At 61.3% G+C, this 22,554-nt stretch overlaps 2 protein-coding genes across 6 annotated transcripts in view; both read right to left on the bottom strand.

The window, feature by feature from the left end:
* Nucleotides 1-1,272: 1,272 nt before the first annotated feature.
* CACTIN (cactin, spliceosome C complex subunit) lies at nucleotides 1,273-15,131 on the bottom strand. The gene is made up of 10 exons (XM_022557300.2): nucleotides 14,895-15,131; nucleotides 12,076-12,562; nucleotides 9,353-9,448; nucleotides 8,749-8,894; nucleotides 7,852-8,014; nucleotides 7,651-7,765; nucleotides 4,300-4,492; nucleotides 3,692-3,814; nucleotides 3,321-3,601; nucleotides 1,273-2,820 (listed from the first exon to the last, which is right to left on the bottom strand). The coding sequence occupies exons 1-10, from the start codon at nucleotides 15,065-15,067 to the stop codon at nucleotides 2,330-2,332; spliced, it is 2,268 nt and encodes a 755-aa protein (XP_022413008.1). The 5' UTR covers nucleotides 15,068-15,131; the 3' UTR covers nucleotides 1,273-2,329.
* A 1,561-nt stretch (nucleotides 15,132-16,692) lies between these two features.
* The window catches only part of PIP5K1C (phosphatidylinositol-4-phosphate 5-kinase type 1 gamma), a 59,895-nt gene continuing 54,033 nt past the window's right edge, over nucleotides 16,693-22,554 (bottom strand). The window contains exons 17-18 of one of the 5 annotated variants that reach the window (XR_016391528.1): nucleotides 18,603-18,736; nucleotides 16,693-18,490 (exon numbers count right to left, since the gene is read on the bottom strand). Coding sequence is in view for 4 of the 5 variants with exons in the window: in XM_089905697.1 (XP_089761823.1) it covers nucleotides 22,044-22,523 (480 nt within the window). In the remaining variant the exon portion in view is untranslated. The other 4 variants (XM_022556954.3, XM_022556955.3, XM_022556951.3 and 1 more) reach the window with 4 other exon arrangements.

Raw genomic sequence — 22,554 nt, forward strand, 5'->3', positions numbered from 1 at the left:
CCTCCAGACGGGGGGCTCCTGGCTAAACACGTGCCCAGCGAGTCGGGGTCACAGCCACCTTGTTCTCCCTGCTCAGAGCCGCCACCTCCCTTGGGTAGACTCCCTGCCTGGATTGCAGGAGGGGCGTGAGGAGGAACCAGGATGCTGGGGCTGGGAGGACTCCTTAGGAGGCAGGTGGGGAAACGGTCTGGGAATGGGAGGTTGGAGAAACCCGGGTTCTAACCCTGACTGCTGCTTTCTAGGCTTGAAAACATGTGCCTCTGTGAGCCTGTTTCCCCAAATGGACACAAGCGCTGTCATGTAGGGCTGGTGTGAGGTCCACAAAACACAGGCTAAAGGCCAGGCTATTTCAGCCACACAGAGCCTGTGCTCCGAGAACAGAACAAGGCCCGACCCATCTGGTGACCAAGCACCCTGCTAGGCGCGAAAGTGCCTCCCGGCTCTGCCCGCGACTCAACCCTGCTCCCTGCTCCCGGGGCCTGTCCCACACTCGATGACAGTGGAGCAGGCCAGGGATTAATTGGTAGCGGCTGCCCAGAAGACTCTAAGATTGCTCTGGCAATCAGCAATTGATTACTAATGCCTGTGGAGGGTTCCAAAGGGGATGGATATGGTCTGTGTGCTGCTCTAAAGGGTAGTCTTCATTCTGGACCAGGCTGGCTGGGTGGGACAGGGTCTGCAGTGGGGACTGGGTGTCCCATGACCAGATGCACTTCCCTGCTGAGTCCCCAAGCCCTGCTGTCTAGAACATGTTTACTGATGTACGAGCATGTGTGGGGTGGGGCAGGGCAGTGGAGGCCAGAGCTGAGCCAGAGGCTCCTGGGACATTGTTAAGTCGGGGTTGGTAGATGACCAGTGGCCTGGGGAATGTCAGCCTCAGCGCTGGGGACATAGGGGCAGATTACTGTCTGTGGGGGGCCATCGTGGGCCCTGTGAGGTGTGGAACAGCATCCCTGGCCCCCACGCCACGATGTCAGGAGCCCCCCAGATCATGACCAGCACAGATGTCCCCAGACACCAATGAGCATCGTCCCCTGGCCTAGGTGAGCAGCTGCGCACCTCCTGGAGCGTTCAGAAGTACACCCTCCTTCTGGGAGCTGAGGCTGGGGGTGGGGGACAAAGCGGGAGGAAGCCCTCAGACTATGAGGGGCTCCCTAAGGAACTGTCATTGACTATTTTTAGGTGTGGTGGTTGTTTTCAAAAGGTCTTCTTGGCTGTTTAGTGCCTTAGTTGTGACAGATGTGCTGTGGTTACGTAAGGCGTTAACAATGGGGACAGCTGAGTGTGGGGTGCGGCAACACTAGACTATCTCTGCGGCATTTCTGAAAACCTAAACTTATTCCAAAATAAAATGTTTATTGAAAAGAAACATGCAATCTCACAAGTAGACCAATTAAATGAAAATAAACAAGATTCCCCCCCACCCCCCCACCTAAAAAAATCGTTTTACAGAAACAGCCTGAAATAGAAATGTTTCCAGATGAAATAGGGTGTTTGGGCGAGGCTGTCTGAGGAGCTGGCAGCGGCCCTTCAGGCTTCTGACCACTTGAAGTTGGAAATGTCTCCATAAGAAAACGCTAAAAGCAATCTGTTTCTGGGGTGGGCCCGCCTGGGGCACCGTTGACAGTCTATGACTGGGTGACTGATCGTACCTGCCAGGCCCTTGACTGCCCGTGTCTGAGACTCGGCAACAAGGAGAGCAGCCCTGTGGTGGCTGGGAAGTGGCTCTAGGAGCGCAGCCTTGAGGGACGCGCAGAGGCCCAGAGGCCCGATGGGGCGCCACAGCCGCACCCTGGGGGCTCCTGTGCTCGGTGGCTGTGGAAGGATGTTCCCAGACCTGATGGCGGGCGGTGACGCATCCTCCGTGCCCACCGGGCAGAGGCTGACCCCAGCCAGCACCAGGGGCGAGCTGGGGGACCACAGACGTCCCCGGATGGCCTCTCCGGGAACAGGCACTCAAGGGCCTGGAGCCTGGGTCCTGCAGCCGCTGGCCATGTCCAGGGGCTGAGCAACGCCCTGCAAGCCCCCCAGAGCCCCGGTGATGCAGGGCCTGTTTCTTGGGTGGGGCTCAGCGTCAATCCAAGGACTGAGGCCTGGAGACGCTTGCTTGGTTCCCTGGGCTCTGAAAATCCCATCAGCAGCCCCTCCTGTGCGTCAATGCCCCAGGCCCGCCTGGTGGTGGGTCCCCTCAGCTCTCTGAGGCAGGCTCCACAGCGACCCCTGTTCACACCAGGAAGTGAGGCCCCGCAAGGAGGAGGCCCAGCCAGGGGAGGCTGCTGGCTTCCACACCCCTGGTCAGTTCGCAGGGGTCCGGGAGGGGGCCCGCCGGTCACCGGCGGTAGCGGTAGCGCTTGAAGTGGAACCAGAGCTGGAAGATGCCGTTGGCGAACTGGCAGCGGAAGCCGTGGCGGTGCGAGTACTCCCACTCGCGGTTGACGATCTTGAAGGCGATGTCCTCATAGGGCGGCCCGGCGTGAAAGCGGAGCGTGGCGAAATCCTTGTTGTCGGCGCAGGCCTCCAGGAAGTACTCGGGCGTGGAGCGCTTGTCGATGAGGTCGGGGTAGAAGATGTTGAACTTGTAGCCCTGCACGATCTTGGGCGGCGGGTTGTCGAAGTCGTAGTGCGTCTGGTTGTACTTGTTCCACTCGAAGCCCGTGTGCACGCGGTTGAAGAAGCGCGGCTTGCGCGGCCGGTACTTGTCCGCCCACAGGTAGGCCTTGCCCGTCAGCGGCATCTCCACGCTGAACTGCGCCTCGTCCTGGCCCATGCCCTCCTTGGCGCGCCGGAAGAAGATGTCCTCCGCGCTCTCGGTGGCGTCGCCTGCGGGCGGGGCGCGTTAACCGGGACCCCGGCACCGCAGCCTCCCTTTCCCGGTCACATGCCCCGACCCGGGCCCGCCTGCCCGGTGCCCCCCGCCCTCCCGGGTGGGCACCAAACACCACGTGTCCCCTGCCGGGTTGGCCGAAGAGCCTGGTGGTCAGAAGCCCGCAGTGGGACCCCCGGACTGGGGCCTTTCCGAGGCCGTTTCTCCGCTGTTCCGGGACGATGGCTGCCCAGGAAGGCCAAGGCCCGGGCAAGCGGGCAGTGTAAGGAGCTCAGAGCAGAGCTGGGCACGGGAAATAAAGACCACCACCCCTGTGTCCTTGGGACCAGCCAGCCGGTCACGCCCAGAACGAACAAACGAGCGAGCCAGCAGGTGAATGAACGGACACTCTCAAGAGAGTAGGCGGCGGAGCGCGGAGCAGGATCGAGAGCGGGTTCACCACCAACGCCCCCTTCACCAAGGGGAGGCTCCGCCCCCTGCTGGCCCCGCCCCGCACCTGTGACCTGGAGCTGCTGCCTGGATAGCTGCAGGCGCTGCAGGTCCTCGTCCGGCTCCAGCACGTGGGCGTCCAGCGGCAGCTCGTGGGCCGTGAGCAGCCGCGGGCTGTACTTGCCGGCGTCGTAGTCGTCCAGGCTCTGTTGGATCAGATCCTCCTCCATGAGCACCGCTTCCCCGTCCGCCTCGCCCTCCGCCGGTGCGGCGGCTTCCGCCTCCGGCTCAGTAGCGCCACCCTCCGAGGGCCCGGGCGGGGTGGGGGCCGGGTCCTCAGGCTCCAGGCTGCGAGAGAGGGCTGGACTGAGCGGGGCGGGCAGTGGGCGGGGCTTCTAGTCCCGCCGCCCGGCAGGGGACGTCCAGACCCAGGCCTACCTGTGGCCCGGAGACTGCGGCTCCTGCTTCAGGATGGGGAACAGGGGCTCGCTCTCCACACCCTGCTCCTGCTTCAGCTTGTACAGCTTCTGCCGCAGCACGTCCTGGTGCCGCTCGCGGAGCCTGGAACGCAGGCCGGGTGGTCACCCTGACACTCCAAGGGGGAAGGCCCCCCCCAAGGACTTCTCATGACCCCCCCATTTTGCTGCAAGGACCCGGAGTTTGAGGGCAGCAAGTGGCCACGGCACAGGCGGACACCGGGAGGGGGCAGGTCCCTGTACTGGGGTGTTCACATGCAGGCGTGACCTAAGGGCCAAGCTGGGCTGGAAAAGGACGGGGGACAGGCAAGGAAGAGGATAAATTTAGAAGTGACTGCACTTAGCGGCAGACAAGAGCCGTGTTTACATGACAGCGCCAAGCACGAGGAGAATTCATACACAGAGGGTATGGGGCCTGTGGAAGGCGGGGGACAGCAGCCTTGAGGGCTTCCTGTGATGTCCACTGACCCAGGGAAAACAAAGACCAGGTGCTAAGTACAGGCCGGAAGGAAGGGGGCCTTCCAGCTGGGGCCCCAGCTTGTGGCTCCCAGGGAGGCCCCGCCAGCTCACCTGGCACGGGCCATGTGGGCACGCAGCTGCTGCAGCAGGCTCTCCCAGTAGCCCATGTCTAGGTTGGGGCCCCCGGCCCGTATCTTGCCCTCGATGCCCTGGAAGATGACCTGCAGCTGGCTGTACGTCTTCCCCTTGAAGACCGACTGCACGTCGGAACTGACCGAGGCGTTGACCCCCTCTCGCCGCTCACCTGCAGTGGGGTGAGGGCTGCTCGGCATGGGGCTGGGCCCAGGTCCTAACCCTCTAGACTGAGAGGCCCCTGAGGGTGAGGCCAATGCTGCCTGACCCCAGCTCTCCCTCACAACGGCTGGCTTCCTTGTTTGTGGCTCATCAGACAGCACGCTGTGCCCTTCCGACCCCTGCCCTGCCCCAAGGCCCCTGCACATGCGGTGGGTGCTTCCCACCAGCAATAAGTTCTTCCCCATCGAGTCCGCCTCCTAGGTCCCAGCCATCCTCAGTCCTCAGCGAGAGCATCCCTTCTACTGGGAAGCCTTCGTCGACTACCAGACTGCTCCCTTGGCCTGGATGCCTGATTCCCGGCTTCCCAAGGGCAGGGAGCTCCGTACGCAGCTGCTGAGTGAACTGGGGGCAGGCAACCGGCTCGCGCTCCCTGCTCCAAAGCCGGCTTCTCCAAGCCCAGCTGATCCGACAGCGTCAAGAACCCGAGTCCCCTCCAGCCAACCAACCCGGGACCCTGGAATCAGCACCTGGGCTCCCAAGCAGCCCTGGCCTCAGCGGCAGACCCACAGGGCCGGCAGCCCGGCCTCGGTCTGTAGCAGGTGCAGACACATCACGGGACCAAAACCCAATTCGGCGACACCCTTCACACCCGGCCAAGCAGAGCTGCATCCTGCACAGACCTCAAACAGAAGCCAGGCCTCTGCTCGCTCAGACAGACGGAGCCACCGGTGCTAACTTACAACCCAAACAGACAGCCCCAGTGGGCGCCGCTCCCACAGAAGCCCCGGGTGCTGAGCCACTGCTTAAAGGAAGCCAGGTCCTGGGTTTGGATGCCACCCAAGGGTCCACCAACAGGCCTGGCTGGAGAGTGCCGGCTGAGTGCCCTCTGGGACACCATTTCAGGAGAGGGGGTGGCACCGTTTGGGTGGGGGGAAGGCTTCTCCCCAGAGATGTTCCCTGGGAGGACCCACAGGGATTGTAAGGGGACCCACTTCCTACTGCACGCTCTATTGTACAGTTAGGATTTCCCAGCTGCAAAGAGAAGAAAAGGAGGGGGGGGGGAAGGAAAGAAAAGGGGAAAAGCGAAAGGAAAGGGAAGGACCAGCTTAATTTAAAATGAAGGCCGCCTCTGAGGGGCTCCAGGAGTGGTGGAGACAAGAAGTTCCCCCTCTTCTCTCAGAAATCAGGCCAAAAGAAGACAAACACAAACGCTCTCTTTGAGGACACCTGGGACCCTGAACGTAACGTGCGAGAAGGGAAAGGGGACAGAGGAGTGACTGACGTGGCAGGGAGGGGGAGAGGGAAGGGAAGTGCTACAGGAGGGACCGTGGGCAAGGTATGCGGGGAGCCCTGGAAACAGGAGGGACCCAGCACAACGTCCCCCTGCCCCGCGGCCACCAGCCAAGGGGAGAGAAGACATTTCCTGACACGTGGGACGCCAACAATTTCCTGTCTCTCTCTACAAGTTACTGGAGGATGCGAGGGCACAAACCACAGGAAAGAGAGATGTGGGGTCCCAGAAAGGGGCTCCTCCTCTGGGGCGAGTGCAGGAAGCTGCAGGAGGGTGGCAGCAGACAACCCACTCGCGGTGGAAGAGGGAGTGGGGAGAAAGGGCCCAGGGACGGGGCAGGGGGCTTGATGGGAGCCTCCCAGGTGTCTGACCCCCTGGGGAAGGTGGGGTCGGTGGTGCAGAATCCCCCACCCACGGTCCTTGCGCTGAGGCGTTGGCATCGTAAGAGCGGGCGCTGTTTTGAATGCTTGACGACCATGTACTCACTCCTCTTCACGCAATCCTCCCGGAGGTGTTTTCTCAACCCCGTACGATGCAAGGAACAACCAAGCTCTGGGGAGGTCACTGATCGGCCCCAGGTGGCCAAGCTGCTGGGCGGCCCGGGTGTGTACCCAGAGCCACACCTGTAACTGTCATTCTGTCCAAGGGCCCTGCAGCACCCTCCCAACCAGCACCACTGCCACCAAAGCAGATGTTTCTGGACATGCATTTATTTTTTGTCATCGTCGTTGTTGTTTTTGGATTTTTTTGGCCGTGCCACGTGGCTTGTGGGATCTTAGTTCCCCGACCAGGGATTGAACCTGGGCCCTAGGCAGTGAAAACACAGAGTCCTAACCACTGGACTTCCAGGGAATTCCCCTGGACACCCATTTCTGATAGCAAAGAGTCCTTTCCTTTCTCTGGAAATTACTACAAGATGTGCCCCACTACGGGAGAAATAAAACTCCACTTACAAAGATAAAGAGTGCTCCTCCTTTTTCTAAGAGGAAGAAAACCTCCCCGACCACCCCAACTGAGCAAAGAACAGCACTTACACAGGCTCAGGGAAGGGAGGGCATTCGTCCTCAGCCACCATGGGTGGGCACTGACATGGAGCTGAGAGCTTAGTGACACAGGCTCAAGGCCCCCAGGAGCTAGATGTCATTAAAGCCGGTGGCTTCAGGGGGGCGGGAGGGGTGGGACTGCAGTGGTTGCCAACGAGCTTTTAGAACAGTGCCTCTCAACTGGAGTTGAATCTCCCTCCCGCCAGGGGACAATGGGCCATGTCAGGGGACATCTGTGGTTGTCACGACCAGGGGCTCCTGCCACTGAGTGGGTGGGGCAGGGAGGCTGCTCCACACCCCACAGGGCCCAGGACGGCCCCACAGAGAACGGTCTGGGCCCAAATGTCAGCAGTGTTGGGGGGAGAGACCCTGCTTTAGAGCTTGTCTCCCTTGCAATTATGTGCAGGCAATCATTCTGAGGAAAAGAAAAGTTGATTAAAGAAGCACGCCACGCCGCACGGGTTCCCGCCAAGTGCAGTCAGGTCCTGTTCTCAAACGGACAAAGCCTCTGGCGAAAACTTGAAACCCAAACAGAAAACCCGCAGACGCCGCTGCCGGGGAAGCCCAGCGCTAAACAGCTGTTTAAAGGAAGCCACTGGCGCTGCTTGGGTGAGCCCGCACGCCAGCGGGACAGCGCCTCGCTCAGGACCCGCGGCCCCCGCTGCCCAGTGCTGCCCCCTGGGGGCTCGCAGACAGGCCCTGGCAGGCAGACCCCAGAGAGGAAGCCGAGGCCTCTTCTGTGGAGCCACCCGGCCCAAGCGGCTCCCACCAGACCCAGAGGTGCCTCCCTGAGGGCACAGCCCGGTGTGTCTCCGGTGGCCCGGCCCGCATTACCTGGCCCCTTGCCCGAGGCCTCCAGCTTGCGGAGCTTGGCGATCTCATCCTCCGTGATGATGGTCATGTCCCGCCAGAAGTCCGCGTTCTTGCCCTGCTCGAGCTCCATGTACACCTGGAGGCGGAGGTGCAGACAGTGGATGAAGGCATGCCCGGGGCTGGGGTGGCAGCAGCAGTGCCAGGCGCACAGCAGGGCTGTACCTGGATGTCCTCCAGCAGGTCTTCCATGTCGGCCACCGTGAGGCCGTTGAGGAAGGTGTAGGGCTCGTGCATCTCCACAGCCAGGTCGTCGTCCTCAGCGCTGATGTACTTGGCCAGGAGGTCGATGGGCTTGGCCCGCCCGTCCCGGATGCGGATCTTGGAGCTGCCGGGGAGCGGGGGGCGGTGTCAAAGCCGGGGCTGTGTCCACCCTCCTAAAGACCTCGCCCTCGGGGGTTGACTGGAGCCAGGGGAGGAGCCCAGCCTGCTGTGGGTGGTGGTCAGGGAAGGCTTCCTGGAAGAGGAGGCGTCAGGCAGAGGAGCAAGACAGGTCAGCTGGAAGGCACAGGCCCTGAAAGGGGCAGAGACGGGAGCAAGGGGGTCTGAAGAGCAGCGGGTGGGCGGGGACACAGGGTCAGAGAGGCCCACCTGGGGTGAAAGATCTGGAGCCTCAGTGCTGTGTGTGGGAAAACGCATCAGAGGCTGACCCTGGTCCAACCCCAGGGAGCCCTGGGACCAGGCAGGTCTGAGCCCCTGGGGGCTGGCGCGACTGGTGAGCAGCAAGGTGAGAAGGGGGCTGGGCCTGGAGCTCACACACCCCGTGTGAGCTCGGGCAACTCTCGACACCCCAGGAGCCTCACTTTTCTTGACTCTAGACGAGGCTGCTGAGTGAACCACCCCGTAGTCTGGGGATGGCGGGGCACCCGGCCCCTGGGGAGACAGGCGCGATGAAGGAAGCGACGGAAAGCAGCGCCCGAAAGAGGGTCAGGAGGGACCCCGAGGAGGAGGAGGTGGTGGAAAGCCGAGGGCCCAGGGGCAATGCGGGGGGGGCCGAGGCGCGCTCCCTGCACCCGGGGGCGGGCGGATGGCGGCGAGGGGCGGGCGGAGGGCGGCGCGCACCGCAGCTTCGCCTGCTGCAGGTGGAAGTGGTCCTCCTGCTCCTCCCACGTCTTGAAGTGCTCCGCCTCCTTCTCGCGCTGCAGCAGCTCCAGCTCCTGCTCCCGCATGGCCTTCTCCCGCTCCCGCTCCAGCCGCAGCTGCTTCACCTGCAGGCACACGAGGACATGAGCGGCCAGCGTACGATGGGGGTCTCGTGGGTCTGCCTTCATCCTGTCAGGCTGCGGGGCTCCCTAGGGGTGGGTGGGACCACACCCATGGCCCGGCCCCGGACACAGGAATCGGTCCGGGGACACCTGAAACGCTGGACACACCCTGTGGCAGAAGGTGCCCTCCTTTTGCTAAAGACACAGCAGCCTTCAGCAGCCAGGGCCACTTTGGCCACTCAGCAGGGAGCGTCTTAGAATAAATCCCAGAGGCCAGCAGAGCCGAGCTGGAGGGAAACAGCTCTCTGGAGTCACTGCCCGAGCCCCTGGATCCAGCCGTGCCTGAAGCCAATGTCCCCTGGACTCTCCACGTAAGCCAATCAGGTCCCCCTTGACGTAAGCCAGGGTGAGCCAGCCTGGGAGCCCTCAGGAGGGAAGGAGGGTGGCCCGGGGCGCCCCACCTTCTGCAGCTCCAGCCGGTTGTCCTCCTGGATCCTCTTGTTCCGCTCCTTCAGCTCCTTCTCCTCCAGGTGGCTGATCCCCTTCTTCTCCAGGGCCTGGAAGGACCAACGACACGCCCACTGAGCAGCAATGCCCCCTCCTGCCACCCGCCCCAGGACCCCCTGCTGCTCTACGAGGCGGGCATCCACCAGACCGAAGCACCCGCTCTGCCGATGAGGGGCACGAGGCTGAGGGAGAAGTGACCTGCCCGCGGTCACACCCCGACTTCCAGCGGAAGACGCGGCCCCCCGTTCGCCTGCAGAATCGGTTCAGTACACTCCAGCATCGTGGGGCGCCCTCTGCCCCGAGCCGTGTGCTGAGACACAGGGAGAGGCAGCCCCGCCCCTGCAGAACGCGACCATGTCACACACGGGACAGTCTTACTTGGGGCTGCTGACTCTTGTTTTACACGCAAGCCTGGCTTCACCGGCTGGGTGGTGTCCGGCTCTCCGCAGCTCAGACCCCCAGCAGCCACGCGGAGGGGCAGAACCAACGGCTGAGCGAGAGGGGGACTCTGAAAGCACACTCGCCGGGGTCCCGGCTCACGGACCCCTCGGGGCACCCCGAGTACGGAGAGCGGCTCCTCCCTGTCTGTGCCCTCACCTGATGGAGGGGCCCGGGCACAGGCTCCTGGAGACTCCCCGCCCCTCCCAAGTCATCTCACAACTGTTGTGGGTGGCACGTGCCAAGACCTGTGCCTCCTGTCACCTCCTCCGGCTCCGAGGGTCGTTCCAGGAGCCCCTGTGCACAGAAAAGCGTGCCCCCAGGGTGACACGGGGTGGCCCCTCCCGGGGCCACCGCCACACAGTGACAATGACCGCACTTCGTCTCTACGGCCACACACAACAGCCGCAGAGGGCCTGGACGGGGAGAGCCCGCACTCAGACACAGAGCCCTCGACAAATGCCCAGCCCGGAGAGGCATGTTCGTGGCCAACACCATGCCTGCCCACTCTGCCAGCCCAGCGCCAGGACAAGATGCGTGACACCGCTCACACAGTTGGGCCGTCTAGTTCCCTCCCCCAACTACAGAGGCCTCAGAGGCTGGGCCGGGGCTTCTCAGACGCCCCGAGGCCCGCTCACCCATTCGACATTTACTGAGGGCCGACTGCGTGCCAGCGCCTGGGACAGAGCCTGCCCCGTTGAGCTCACAGTCCACAGGAATTACACGCCATAAAGTGGGACATGTGTTTAGATATCACCTTTGCAACGAGACCTCTCTGGACCCGTGCGTTTCAACTGCAGCCTCCTCGCCCACCCTCGCCTGCCTTCGTTCCTTCCTCTGCGGACTCAGCTAAATGAGTTATTTACAGCCAGCCTCCCCTGAGACTGATGGCCGCACAAGGACAGGCATCTCTCTCTGTCGCTCACTGACGCATGTGCAGGGCCCACACGGTACCCAGCACCCGGCAGGCGCATGATTCACGTCTGTTAGTAAAGCACTAGGAAGGGAGAAGCAGTGCCTTGATAAAGGGCGCAGGGGACCTGCGGGACCAAGGGGGCCAGGGAGGCCTCTCAGAAGAGGGACACATCAGCCGAGATCTGAAGGTTGAGGAAGAAACAGCTATGGGGAGGGCTCGGGAGTGCTCCAGGTAGAGGAATGGTGAGTGCAAAGGCCCTGAGGGGCTGGGAGCTCAGAGTGTATGTAGACAGCGGTAGATACGGTGGCTTCCGCCTGTGTCCACCGGCTCTCACCCTCCCCACAGCTGTGTCGGGTCGAATTTGTCCTCCACATAGGTATGTCCACGTCCCAACCCGGGAACCCGGGAACATGACCTTATTTGGAAACAGGGTCTCTGCGGATGTGATTAGTTGATGTCGTGCCAGACTAGGCTGGGCCTTAGTCCAGTGATTGGTGTCCTTATAAGATGAGGGAACTTTGGACTCAGAGACACAGAGAGGAGAACATCACGTGAAGACACAGACACGGAGGGAAGACAGCCACGTGACGACAGAGGCAGAGACTGGAGTGATGCAGCTACAAGCCAAGGGTGGCGAGCAACCACCAGAAGCTGGAAGAGGCGAGAAAGGATCCTCCCCTAGAACCTCCAGAGGGAATGTGGCTCTGCTGACATCTTGACTTTGTACTTCTGGCCTCCAGGACTGCGAGGGAAATTGTGTTGCTTTGATCCAAGCGCCCAAGGCCCCGGCCGGTGGGTAAGGGATTGGTGTGTAGTTTTGTGGGTTTTTTTAGTCTTTTATTTATCTGTTTTGGCCGCATCGCGCAGAATGCGGGATCTTAGTTCCCAGACCAGAGGTCAAACCCACGCCCCCTGCAGTGGAAGCACAGAGTCTTAACCACTGGACCGCAGGAGAAGTCCTGGTGTGTAGTTTTCATCTCAAGGATGAGGTGACAGCTCTGAGGTGAAATCCCACCCTGGGCATGTGACGCTGAGAGGCTGTCTTGAGGTTAGGCTGGTTCTGTGGGCAGAGTGCCTGAGACTGTACACCGCATGAGGCAGCGTGGGAAAAGCTGGCGGAGCCAGTGTGTGCACACGTGTGGGTAAAAATACATTCTCGATGGCCAGGTACGACCTGGGCACATGTGCTGAGAATGCTAAGCGACGTCTTTGAAAATAAGTTGTAAACAGTTCATGAAGCAAAAAGCGGCAGAAGGACAGGAAGACCTGGCGAGCAACACAAGCAGAAGTAAGGGCTGTGGCCGGTGGCCACCTCGGGCTCACCTTGTTCCAGATGAAGGTGCCCAGCAGGTTGTTGTCCCCGAAGGGGTTGTCGGTGTTGGTGTAGCCCATGTACTCCTCGCCCCAGCCCATCTTCTCGCGCTGCTTCCTCTCCTTGGCCTCCTTCTTGGCCAGCCGCCGCGCCCGCTTCTCCTCGGGCGTCTCAAAGGCCTTCATCAACTCCTCCTGCTGCTTCCGCTCCTCGCGCAGGCGCAGCCGCTCCTGCAGGCTCTGCCGCTGGCTCAGGACCGCCGCCGCCGCCCGAGGGCTCTGGGAGTGGCCCGGGGACGTGGAGCTGGATGCGGAGGAGCTGGGGGACCAGCAGTGTGGCCGCTGCTGCCACTGGCGGGCCCATCGGCCCCGCTGCTGCTGCCGCTCGTCACCCGAGTCGGACTGAGAGGAGCGGTCCTGGGAGCGCCGGTGGGCTGGCGGGGGGCTCCGGCTCTGCCTGCCTCGCCGCTGCTGCCACTGCTTCTCATCCGAATCCAACCTGCGGAGGGAACCCGTGAAGCTCTGCTCGCTGCCTGCTGGCCAGCCATCTATCCCACCGCCCTTTGCTGGGCGCCTGCTGGGTGCCAGGAGCTGTTCTAGGTTCTGGGGACACGGCAGTGACCAAAACGTTGATGGCCCCTGCCTGCACATCAACACACAGTGTGACACTAGATGGTACCATGAGCTACCAAGATAGCGATGCAGCATTAGGGTGTGGAGAGGTCAGAGAGGATCTCTCTGAGGAAGTAACGCTGGAGGAAGTGGGGGAGGGAGCTAGGCGGACATCTGGAGAAACAGTGATCCAGGGAGAGGGCACAGCAAGAGCAAAGGCCCTGGGGCAGGAATTTACTTGGCATATTCAAGCAGCAGCAGGCAGGCCTGTGTGTCTGGAGCAGAGTGAGTGAGGGGGAGAGAGGGAGGAGGGAAAGGCAGGGAGGCAGGCTTGGGGCCAGATGGTGCAGGAGCTACAAGCGCTGTCCAAGGTGTCCAGGGAGGGCTTACAGGAGAAGATGGTGTTTATCTGGTCCTATAGGACGGGCAGGAGTGAACTGGAGTAAGACTGTAGGGAATACAGAGCCTTGGAAGGGCACTGCGAGCAGGAAAGGCAACATACGAATCCTGGGGATAGATTCTTTAATGTTGGGGGCCTCTGAGCAACTAATTCTGTCTTTAGTTTGCCAAATGCTCCACTTACTAAGTTCACGTCAAAGAATCTACACCATGAAAATCAATTATTTGATTTTCAAGTACGTAAATACAGACTGCAAATCTAATCAAATCTTCATAAAGGACATTGACTCTAATTACATTTCTAGGGTGGCTGATTCTTGTGAATAACTAAAATCTTAGAAACCCCTAGCTGATAATAACAAGACTTACAACTACACGTGAACCAATGCTAAAACATCAAGGCCAGGAGCTGAAACCAGAGTTAGCAAACTTTTTCTGTTAAGAGCCAGAGTGTCTATGGCACACCTACTCAACCCTGCAGTCACAGTGCAAAAGCAGCCACAGACTGTACGTGAACAAATAGGCATAAACTTGTTCAATAAAATGTTACTTCTGGACACCAAAACCTGAATTTCATATATTGGGTTGGCCAGAAAGTTTGTTTGGGTTTTTCTGTAACATCTTGTGGAAAAACCCGAATGAACTTTTCGGCCAACCCAAATAATTTTCACGTGTCATGAAATACTATTCTTTTGATTTTTTTTTTTTCTCCTCACCGTTTAAGCATGTAAAAACTATGCTTGGTCCACAGGCTGTAGTTTGCCAAGCCCTGGTTTAAACCATCTCTTTACTATTCCCTCTGCTTATATCTTCCTGGAATTCCTAGGTGGCAATGATCTTATGAGACTCAAAAGGAAAAGCCACCTTCTCAAACCTAGAGGGTGATCAGCTATGTCTGACAACAGTCACTCCGGCTATGGCACGGAGAACAGGCTGGAGGGATGGGAGACAGCGCACGCCTGGAGAAGCCCCGTGGAGATCCTGAGGGCACAGATGAGGAAATCTGGGGGACAGTGGGGCAGGTACTGGCCTGAGTGTCACAGCCAATTATGGGCTGAGCCAGCACTAGGACGCAGGTCTGAGAGTCAGTCCCTATCACGGTGCTGGTTCCTTTGTGCTGGAGCAGACTCAAGCCAACGCTGGCCAGGTGCCCCATCTCCAGAAGAAAAGGGCTGCGGGCTGAGGGGCGGCTGAGCACCAAGTCTCAGGAGTCAGTTGAGTCCTGCCGCCTGCCACCAACAGTTCTTCCCTCTCACACCCCACCTCCACTGGCAAGTGCTGTCACCTCTACTTCGGAAATCCCTCTCAAATCTCCCCATTTCCCCACTGTACCTCCCCACAGCCTCCCTCTCCTGAAGGCCACCATCATCTGTTGCCTGGACAGCTGCACTATCTTCCTCCTCCCTGGTGTCACTCCTGCCGACACGCTCAGTCCCTTCTCCACGCGAAAACCAGCAGGAGTTCTGCAAAGTAATCCAGACCACATCGCTCCCTGGTTCAAAATCCTCCACAGCTCCCTACTCCCCTCCAAATAACAGTCAAACCCTTCACCACGGTACACAAGACTGCACGATCTGGTCTCCCGCTTCCTCTCCGACCTCATCGACTCCCCTCCGCCTCGCTCACGGCGCCTCCTGCTGTACTTCCAACCACCAGGCGCCCTGCCTGGAACGCCTCTCGCTTTCCTTTCGCTGCCTGGTTTACCCCGACGTGCTCAGACGTCCCCTTCTTCAGGAAGCCCTCCCTGACTAACTCGGGGGTCTCCCAGCTCCCCGAGGGCTGGAGCCGCACCCCCAGCGCGGCTCACCCAGCGACCCTACCTGCGCTCCCGGCTCCTCCGCCTGCGCCGCCTCTCGTCGTCCCGGCGACGTCGGTTTCGCCGCCCATGGCTCCCGCTAAAACTTCGGCTCCGACTCCGACTCCCACTCCGCCTCCGCTGCCTTCGGCCCCTGCGACCAGCCGACCGCGAGCGAGATCGTGTATCGCGACCCATCGGCTGGGACGGTGGCGTCGGCGCGGACACAAATATCCGGGACCTGCGCCGGGGGCCTTCCTCGATCGCGGCGCGTGCCTGGCTGCCCCACCCACGCCTGAGCAGGGAGATAGGAACCCATCTCGCGGCTCATCCTTCGGGGATTCCGACCCTCCCATAACCTCCCCACCGTCCTCAAACGTGGCCTGCGTAATGAACTCCTACCGGACTGTTGTCGCTAGGGCTGGGGATTCGTTCTTCAGGCAGTACTGGGGGCAGGCCCAGGTGGGTCCTCGAGCCTTAGGGAGCCAGAGGAGCAGTGGGCGGAGCAAGGACGAACCAGGAACTGTGAGGGGGCGGGGCCTGGGGAGGCGGAGCCTGGGGAGGCGGGACCAAGAGAAGGTGGGGTCTCGGGGCGTAGCCAAGGGAGGCGTGTCCCGGGGGCGAGGTCTCGCGGCCTGTGGAGGCGGGGAAGCCTCACCGTGGGTGAGAGTTCAGGCTGCCCAAGGAGGCGAGGGGTGGGAGCTGGGACGGAAACGGAAAAGCCTTAGATGCTGGGCTGACCCTCTGTGAGAATCACCATCATGCTTCACCACCCGCCAATAATACCTATGTGTTTCAGGAGTTAAGGTAAAAAAACAAAACATAACTTGGATAACTCAAGTTCCCCATTAACCCATTTCATAGGGGGGGAAACTGAGGCTCAGAGAGCGACAGTCACTGTAACACTCCCGCTCTCAATGAGGCAGTGCAGAGCTGGGATTTGAACTTGGTGGTCCAGCTTTGTCCTCTGGGTGCTGGCGAACCGTAAGAGGGCTTTGAGCAGGGAGGGATGAAAGGGGTCGTTAGGTGGGGTCCCTTCAGGGCAGGCAGACAGGGGCAAGACTGGAGGGGCAAGAATGGAGGCCCGGAGATCTGAAGGACCCCGAAGTCCCGAAGTCCTGCCCTGAGCTCTCCCAGCCCACCCCAGAGAATGGCACTTAATACTTTAAATGTTTATCCTATAACACAACTTCCTAACACCACCCTAGATGCTAGCTTTGTATGCTCTGCTTGGTGCCGAGGTGGCGGTGGTGGCGCAAAGGGAACCCTTGATGACTGCCTGTCATGGGATGTGGGTTGTCCTGGTGATTTTCCCCATGCAGATGCATCCTTGAGCTTATCTGGATACTCATCTCTGAATGTAAGGTGAGCACATTCTCGATCGCCTAGTCTTGTGTATAAACAAGCCGAGCCGTCTGCGTCTGGGATTAAAACTGGGTTTTCCAAGGGCTTGCTTACAGACAGGATCTTATTTTCATTGCAGTGTTTCTCAAATTGGGAGTCCGGGAGAAATATTTTCCCCTTAAAAGGGGTCCACGCATTACTCAACTTGAGAGACTCTGGCAGAACAAATACAAACTCCGGGGAGTGTTTTGTTCCTTCCAGCTGGGTTGCACTGATGTGAGCTTTTAGTTTATCCGAGCTGAACTGGAACTCACTACTATTAAGGCATTCGGGTCCATTGTTGTTATTTATTTTGATTCTTACTAAGGTTTCTTTGTGCTCTCCTTCAAAGTCAGTCCTTAAACTCCCACTCAGACTTTCGGAACGCACAGAGAGACAAAGAGGTGGCTAATGCTTATTACCCGATTTATTAGAGAGATCTCTTCCAAGTAAAAAGGGGGGGGGGATGGCGGGGCTGGGGGGTGGGGTCCCGGGGCTGCATATGAGTGTTACGGGGCCAGCAGTGGCTGCGGTTACAGAGGCGCCCATGGCTCTGGGTTTGAGCGGGATGGCGTCCTGTGCCCGAGGAGGCTGTACCCCGGATTGTCACACACCAGACCATGGGGGCTGAGCACACGGAACCCCCGGTGAGAATTAAGACACACAAGGTTTGCAGTTTCGTTGTGTTTGGAAATCAGTTCGGCCATAAAAATGGGGTTGGGATGGGGACAGGCGATGCAACTGAATCACCAGAGAAGGTGGCCAAGGGTGCTCGTCCCGGAGCGGGGACCGAGGGGCTGCGGCGACAGTACCATGGCAGGGGGCCCCAGTGGGACAGGAGTATTGCACTGAGCCAGGTGGTGGAGGGAGAGGGCGAGAGGAGGCAGAGGCCAGAGGCCAGCAGGGGACACACCGGAGGTTCCACCTTGTCAGTCTCAGAACACGCCTTTCATTTGTACACTCGTGCCCACGTTCGCAGTGACAGCAGCCGTCAGGGACGAGCTGCGACAGAACCAGGACATCGCCACAAAGGAGTCGACAGACTTCCATCCTGGGGCGGGGTGGGGGACAACAGCCGGCTGGGTCCAGGGCCCTCCTTGCTGGGGGTCTGGGGAAGGCCGCGAGTTCACTACACGTGATAAATAAGGTCCTGCCTTCCTACCCTTGCCCTGACCATAAGCACATGCCTCCCATCGGCCCAGTCCGCAGACCACTTTGCATCCGTGTGACGGTCCTCTGAAAAAGGGACAGAGAATGCAACTAACACAAAGGGGGCCTTCAAAGGGGTGTTCATGACTTAGCACAAAAATGAAAACGTCTTGGTCACCAGAAGGTTTGCAAATTTCTCCAAGTCAGCATCGGACTGATGCATTTGTTCCGTGGTTCACTCAGGAAAGCCTGAGGGGCCCAGCTCCTGCAGCTCCAGGTGGCTAAGGGCACCCTGGACGTGGGGCCCGATGCTCTGGTGGTCCCCACGGGACACAGTGTCTCTGTGCGCGGCCTCTGGGGGCCTGGGCGGGGACTCCGGTCGGCTTTTGGGCGACTCAGCAGTCCCTGTTCGTCCCCTTCAGACCTCTGCCCACTCAGCCCGCCTCTCCCTGGGCAGGACGGGGCAGGCACTGAAGAGGGCGCCCGTGTGAAGTCCAGGCGAGGACGTTCTGGAGTCTGGACACACCTTCCGTGGACAGGAGGGGAGGACGCTGTTTTGCTTCTAGTCCAGGACACTGCAGGCTTGTTCGGGCAGGTCCTCTTCCCAGAGCTGCTTCGTGCTGAAGTGTCCCTGGCGGCCCTGCGTGGGGAGAGCGCCCAGGGCGCAGCCCGGTTCTCCAGGGAGGAGAGGTGCAGCTAGACACCAGGTTCTGGCCAGGCGCACGAAGCGGGCTGTGCCGGGGAGGCGAGGAGGGGGCCCGCCGAGCACGAGGACAGCAGTGTACGCAGTTTGCAATGGACTCAAAAAATCAAATTCCTGGGTCGGTGGGTTCTCCAGCTGTCTCAGGCTCCACCAGGGAGGCAAAGGTGGGGAGAAATTTTCCCAGAAGGTGCAACTTCCACTCCACGCTAGCTCCCAGCTCCTCCCATGCAGGGCGGGGCGGGCCAGGGGAAACCATCCCTGTTGTGTCCCTCTCCAGAGGCGGGAGAGACCCTGCAAAGCTGCCAGCTCCAGCAGCCTGCTGTGGACACAGCAGGGGCCCCTGGCGACTGACCTGTGGGGCTCTGGGCCCAGCAGTGGTTGCCCTGCTGAAGATGACCATCCAAAAAAAAAAAAAATTTGTTTTTCACCAAGAATTTCTTCTCCTGTCCTTCAATCGGCACAGGTGCCCCCACCATTAAAAAGGAAGAGGATGCCCACCTCAGTCCTCTTACTCAAGGGGGTCTGGTCCTCTAGGCCGGGCACCTGACTGTGGGGCTCTGCTCCAGGACACGGCTCTCGGGAAGTCCCGTGGGCTAAGGGCCCGGCCGCCTCCTCCCAGCTTGGTCCGTCTTCTGGAAGAGAGGTAAGCCCACGGCCCTGAGAGTTGCATTGAGAGGGGGCGGCCGTGCGTCCACATGGAGGTTCTAATCACGCCTGGTGATTCCTGCTCAAGGTCACCGGGGAGGTGGGAAACAGATGCTGAGAGATGGCAGGGGTGACAGGGTGGAGAGCGCCCCCAGCCACCCCCCGGCCACCCTCAAGGACTGTGTCCGGCTCTTGGCCCAAAACCCTGAGCCAAGAGCACCTGGCAGGCGCGATGGGAGGCCTCCAGAGGCGCCCTGGGGACCCAGTGGCCCTTCCATCCCAGGGGCCCGTCCATCCTGGCCAGGACTTGGAATGGATTCCACTGGGGTGCAGGTCCCCAGAGCCTAGGGCCTGGTTCCCTCAGCAAGACACATGCAAGCACAGCAAAGAACCAGAAGTGCAGTGGAATGGAGTTTTTTCTTTTCCATTGTGTGGTGGTTTTGTGTTTTTTTTGGCCTTTTTCTTTTTCTAAAAAACACACGTGTGCTGCCATGTCTGTGCAAAGAATAAGGGCCCCAAATAAATACATGATCAGAAACTCAGGAGGGTTCACAGTATCAGGCATAGGGAGCTGACAGGGAGCCGGGGCCAGGTGAGTCGCCCGGATTGGGATCGCTGCAGCCCGAGCGTCCGCGCCATCGAGGGGAGGGCGAGGGTGAGGGCCGGCGGCCAGGCGGGCGTCTCCCGAGCTCTGGGCTGAGCAGGTGGGCAGCACCTCCAGGGAGCAGCCGGGGCAGCAGCAGACACTTGGCTCCGTCAGTGCCTGCATAGGAATTACTGAAGAGGCAGGGGGCGGGTGAGGCCATGTTGGGCCGGGGCCGGACCCACACCCGCCGGGCCTCCCCTGGCCGGGTCGGGCCCCACAGCTGATGCCGAGGGCCAGGGACCCCAGGAGCCATGAGGGCTGGACACAGGCCCCCGCACGGTAGAGCCCGGCTGCCCCTCCCACCCTGGGCCTCAGTTTCCCTGTCAGTCCCGGGGTGCCTGCAGGCCCTCCTTGGCCAAGGCCACGGGCCTGAGCCCCGAGTGGGCCCGGCTGGCCAGCCGCGGCGCACTTACTGTGTCGCTCTCGCCGTCGGAGGCGGGGTGGGCCTGCGTGCTATAGTGAAGCGGGGAGTACACCCAGCTCCTCTCATCGGTGGGCTGGAGGGCAGGCAGGCGGCACGTGCGGGAAGGGCGCAGAAGAAGAGCAGGGTGCGAGGAGGTGCGACAGAGGCGACAGGAAGGAAGGAAGAAACAGAAATAAAAGAGGGGGCCCCCGAGGCGGCACGGGTGGGCGGCTCAGCCCCCGCTGCCCTCTCCCTGACGGGGACCTGCCCCAACCCGGATGGCGCTCGGGCTCGGCGGGGCCGGGGGGCCGGGCCTCTGGGGCTGAGTGGCCAGAGCGCGGTGGGGCGGGCAGCAGGAAGCGGTGAGCAGGGGGGTCAAGGCAGGGCTGGCACAGCAGGAGGCGGGGAGGGTGGGCGGGGCTTGGTTTGCTCTGCTGTCCACCCCCACCCCCCCCACCCCCCGCCATGGCACCCTGACCTCCAGCCTAGCCCGGCAGCACCCTGGAGACCCTCTGCTGGGGGTCCTGAGTGGTGGCGACGGGGGGAGCCCATTTCCTGACCCGGGAAGCCTTTCAGCACCGGCACACACAGGTTTGCTCAGGAGAGACCCAGGCAGGCGCCACCCAGAGAGCAAGCAGCAGAGGCCTCCCTGCCCCGCTCCAAGAGCCCAGGGTCACCTTCCTGGGGAGGGGGCGCAGCGGAGCCCAAGTCCCGGCCTGGGGACAGGCAGAGCGGGGACTGGCCGCCGAGGGGCCACAGGATGGTCTTCCTCCAGCTGCGTCTGGGGTGGGGTCCCAGTCCAGGTCCCACCGCGGCGAGGACATACATTCCTCCGGCCCCCTCGTCCCTCCCAGGTCTGCTCTCACCACCAGAACATTCTTGGGGCTCCCCCGGCCGCCTTCTGTTCTCTCTTCCTTCAACGTCCCCCACAGCCTGTGACCTCCACCCCTGCCGCCAGAGCACACACCTGTCCTGGCCACGTCCCCCTGGGCGTCCCACGGCCCCTAAGCCCACGATGGCACCCCAAGACCCACCCCTCCTCGGCGGGGTTGGGGCACCACCAGCAACCAGCCTCTGCCCTGCTGCCCTTGGGGCCCGCCGGCCGCCTCTCCACCCCACCACCCCACCATCCCCGCAGCTCACAGGCCGTCCCGGTACCCGTGTGGGCCCAGGCCGTGCACCCACGAGAACCGTGTCCACCTATGGAGGGGTTTGCACAAAGCATCTGGGGCAGCAGGGCGAGACCCCAGCTCAGGCCCTGCTCATTCCTTCAGGGGGTCACAAAGCAATAACCCCCCTGGCCCCCTGCCCACCTGGGAGCCCGGGGGGCGGGGCCGGGCCCGTCTGGGGCCACGGCAGGTCCTGACACTGGGGTGGCTGCCCTGCTGGGCTCAGAGTGGGGATGACACAGGGGTCCCACAGGGAAACCCGTGAGGAGCCGGCCCTGGGTGACCCGCGGAAGTTGGGCCAAGGGCACGCCTGCCCCGCACGGCGGGCCTCGGGGTCCAGCCTTCCTCTTGCCACTTCCTCTCCTCCCGTCGGCCTCCAGGCTCCTGCCTCTTCGGTGCTCCAGCCAAGACCGCCCTTCCTCTTCCGCCTCCCCACACCCTACGCGCTTCTCAAAAGTCCGGGTCAACCCCCCTCCAGGCAGCCTCTGCCACAGCACCCCACCCCACGGCCCTAGCGCGCCACGTGTCCCCGACTCTGGGACCATCTCTGGGGAGCGGCATCCCTGGCTGGACCGAGCATGGTGGGAGGGCTGTGGAAGCAGTCTCAATTTTTCAGGCTCGCCCGGCAGCGCCCGACACCCAGTGACGCTCAGAGGGGCTGCTGACGGGGCTGGAGTGTGGTCTCCAAGGGGCCTCATCTTGAGAACACAAAGTCTCGCTTTAGGCCTTTGCCTTGTCCTGCCCGTTTGAGTGCTGTGTGCCTCTGGGAGGTTACTTGGCCTCTCTGGGCCCCCATTTATTGCTCACAATGACAATAACAAGTACTAACGATGCCACCGCTACACAATATCCCCATAGCATCCCAGACACGCTGGGTGGATAAGCGTTTATTAGACACACAGGTGCCTGAAGCTTGGGATCCAGATTGTGTCTACCCTGTACTCTCATGGGCTCCCTGGAGAGCCAGGGACTCGGTGTCTCCATCTGTGAAATGGGTATGGAGACACCAGCTCCTTTCTCCTGCAGTTAAGGGCTTGGCTTTGCAGTCCCGCTGCTGACTCATGACGCTACCCCCTTCAGGGGACAGACACCCTGTGGGAGCCGTCAGCAGCGAGGTCTGAACAAGTGGGAGCAGGGCACCTGGCACGTCCCTGACCCGGGAGGGTTGGGACAAGGGGCAAGGGTGGCCAGGGGATGGGGGTCAGATGCAGACCCTGCCACAGCCAGGCCAGCCCCTGGAGCCCCAGCTGTGTGCCCGCAGGCCCAGTGATGCCCACCTCAGAGGGGAGTAAGCAACGTCCCCATGGGATGCCTGCAGCACAGAGCCCCACACGGGCCAGCGCGGCTGACCTCAGCCACAGTGACATTTTCCCCAAGTCCCTTCTCAGAGGAAGAGGAACAGCCAGGACCTGTGGCTCCCTGTTGCCCACGGCGCGGGGCGGGGCTGGGCTCCCTGGAGGCCTGCCACGGTCACTTACAGTCCCTGAGGAGCTCAGCGTCACGGCCCGCAGTCGGCGATGCCGGGGAGAGTAAATCCAGTACCTCCCATCGGTGAACTGGGCGGGCCGGGCGGGCGGGGGAGGAAGC

The sequence above is a fragment of the Delphinapterus leucas genome, unplaced genomic scaffold (genome assembly GCF_059928025.1).
Source record: "Delphinapterus leucas isolate spDelLeu-1000000601 "Yukka" unplaced genomic scaffold, BTC_Dleu_Yukka2 spDelLeu_asBTCV2_sq25, whole genome shotgun sequence".
Taxonomy (NCBI): Eukaryota; Metazoa; Chordata; class Mammalia; order Artiodactyla; family Monodontidae; genus Delphinapterus; species Delphinapterus leucas.

Bases quoted from the DNA above. Each gene is read 5' to 3' on its own strand.
- CACTIN (XM_022557300.2), bottom strand. From the start codon at position 15,067: ATGGGTCGCGATACACGATCTCGCTCGCGGTCGGCTGGTCGCAGGGGC. The intron at 3,815-4,299 runs GTGAGCTGGCGG...CCTGCGTTCCAG, and splicing joins GCCCACATGGCCCGTGCCAG to GCTCCGCGAGCGGCACCAGG. The intron at 2,821-3,320 runs GTGCGGGGCGGG...CCCCGCCCGCAG, and splicing joins GCAGCAGCTCCAGGTCACAG to GCGACGCCACCGAGAGCGCG.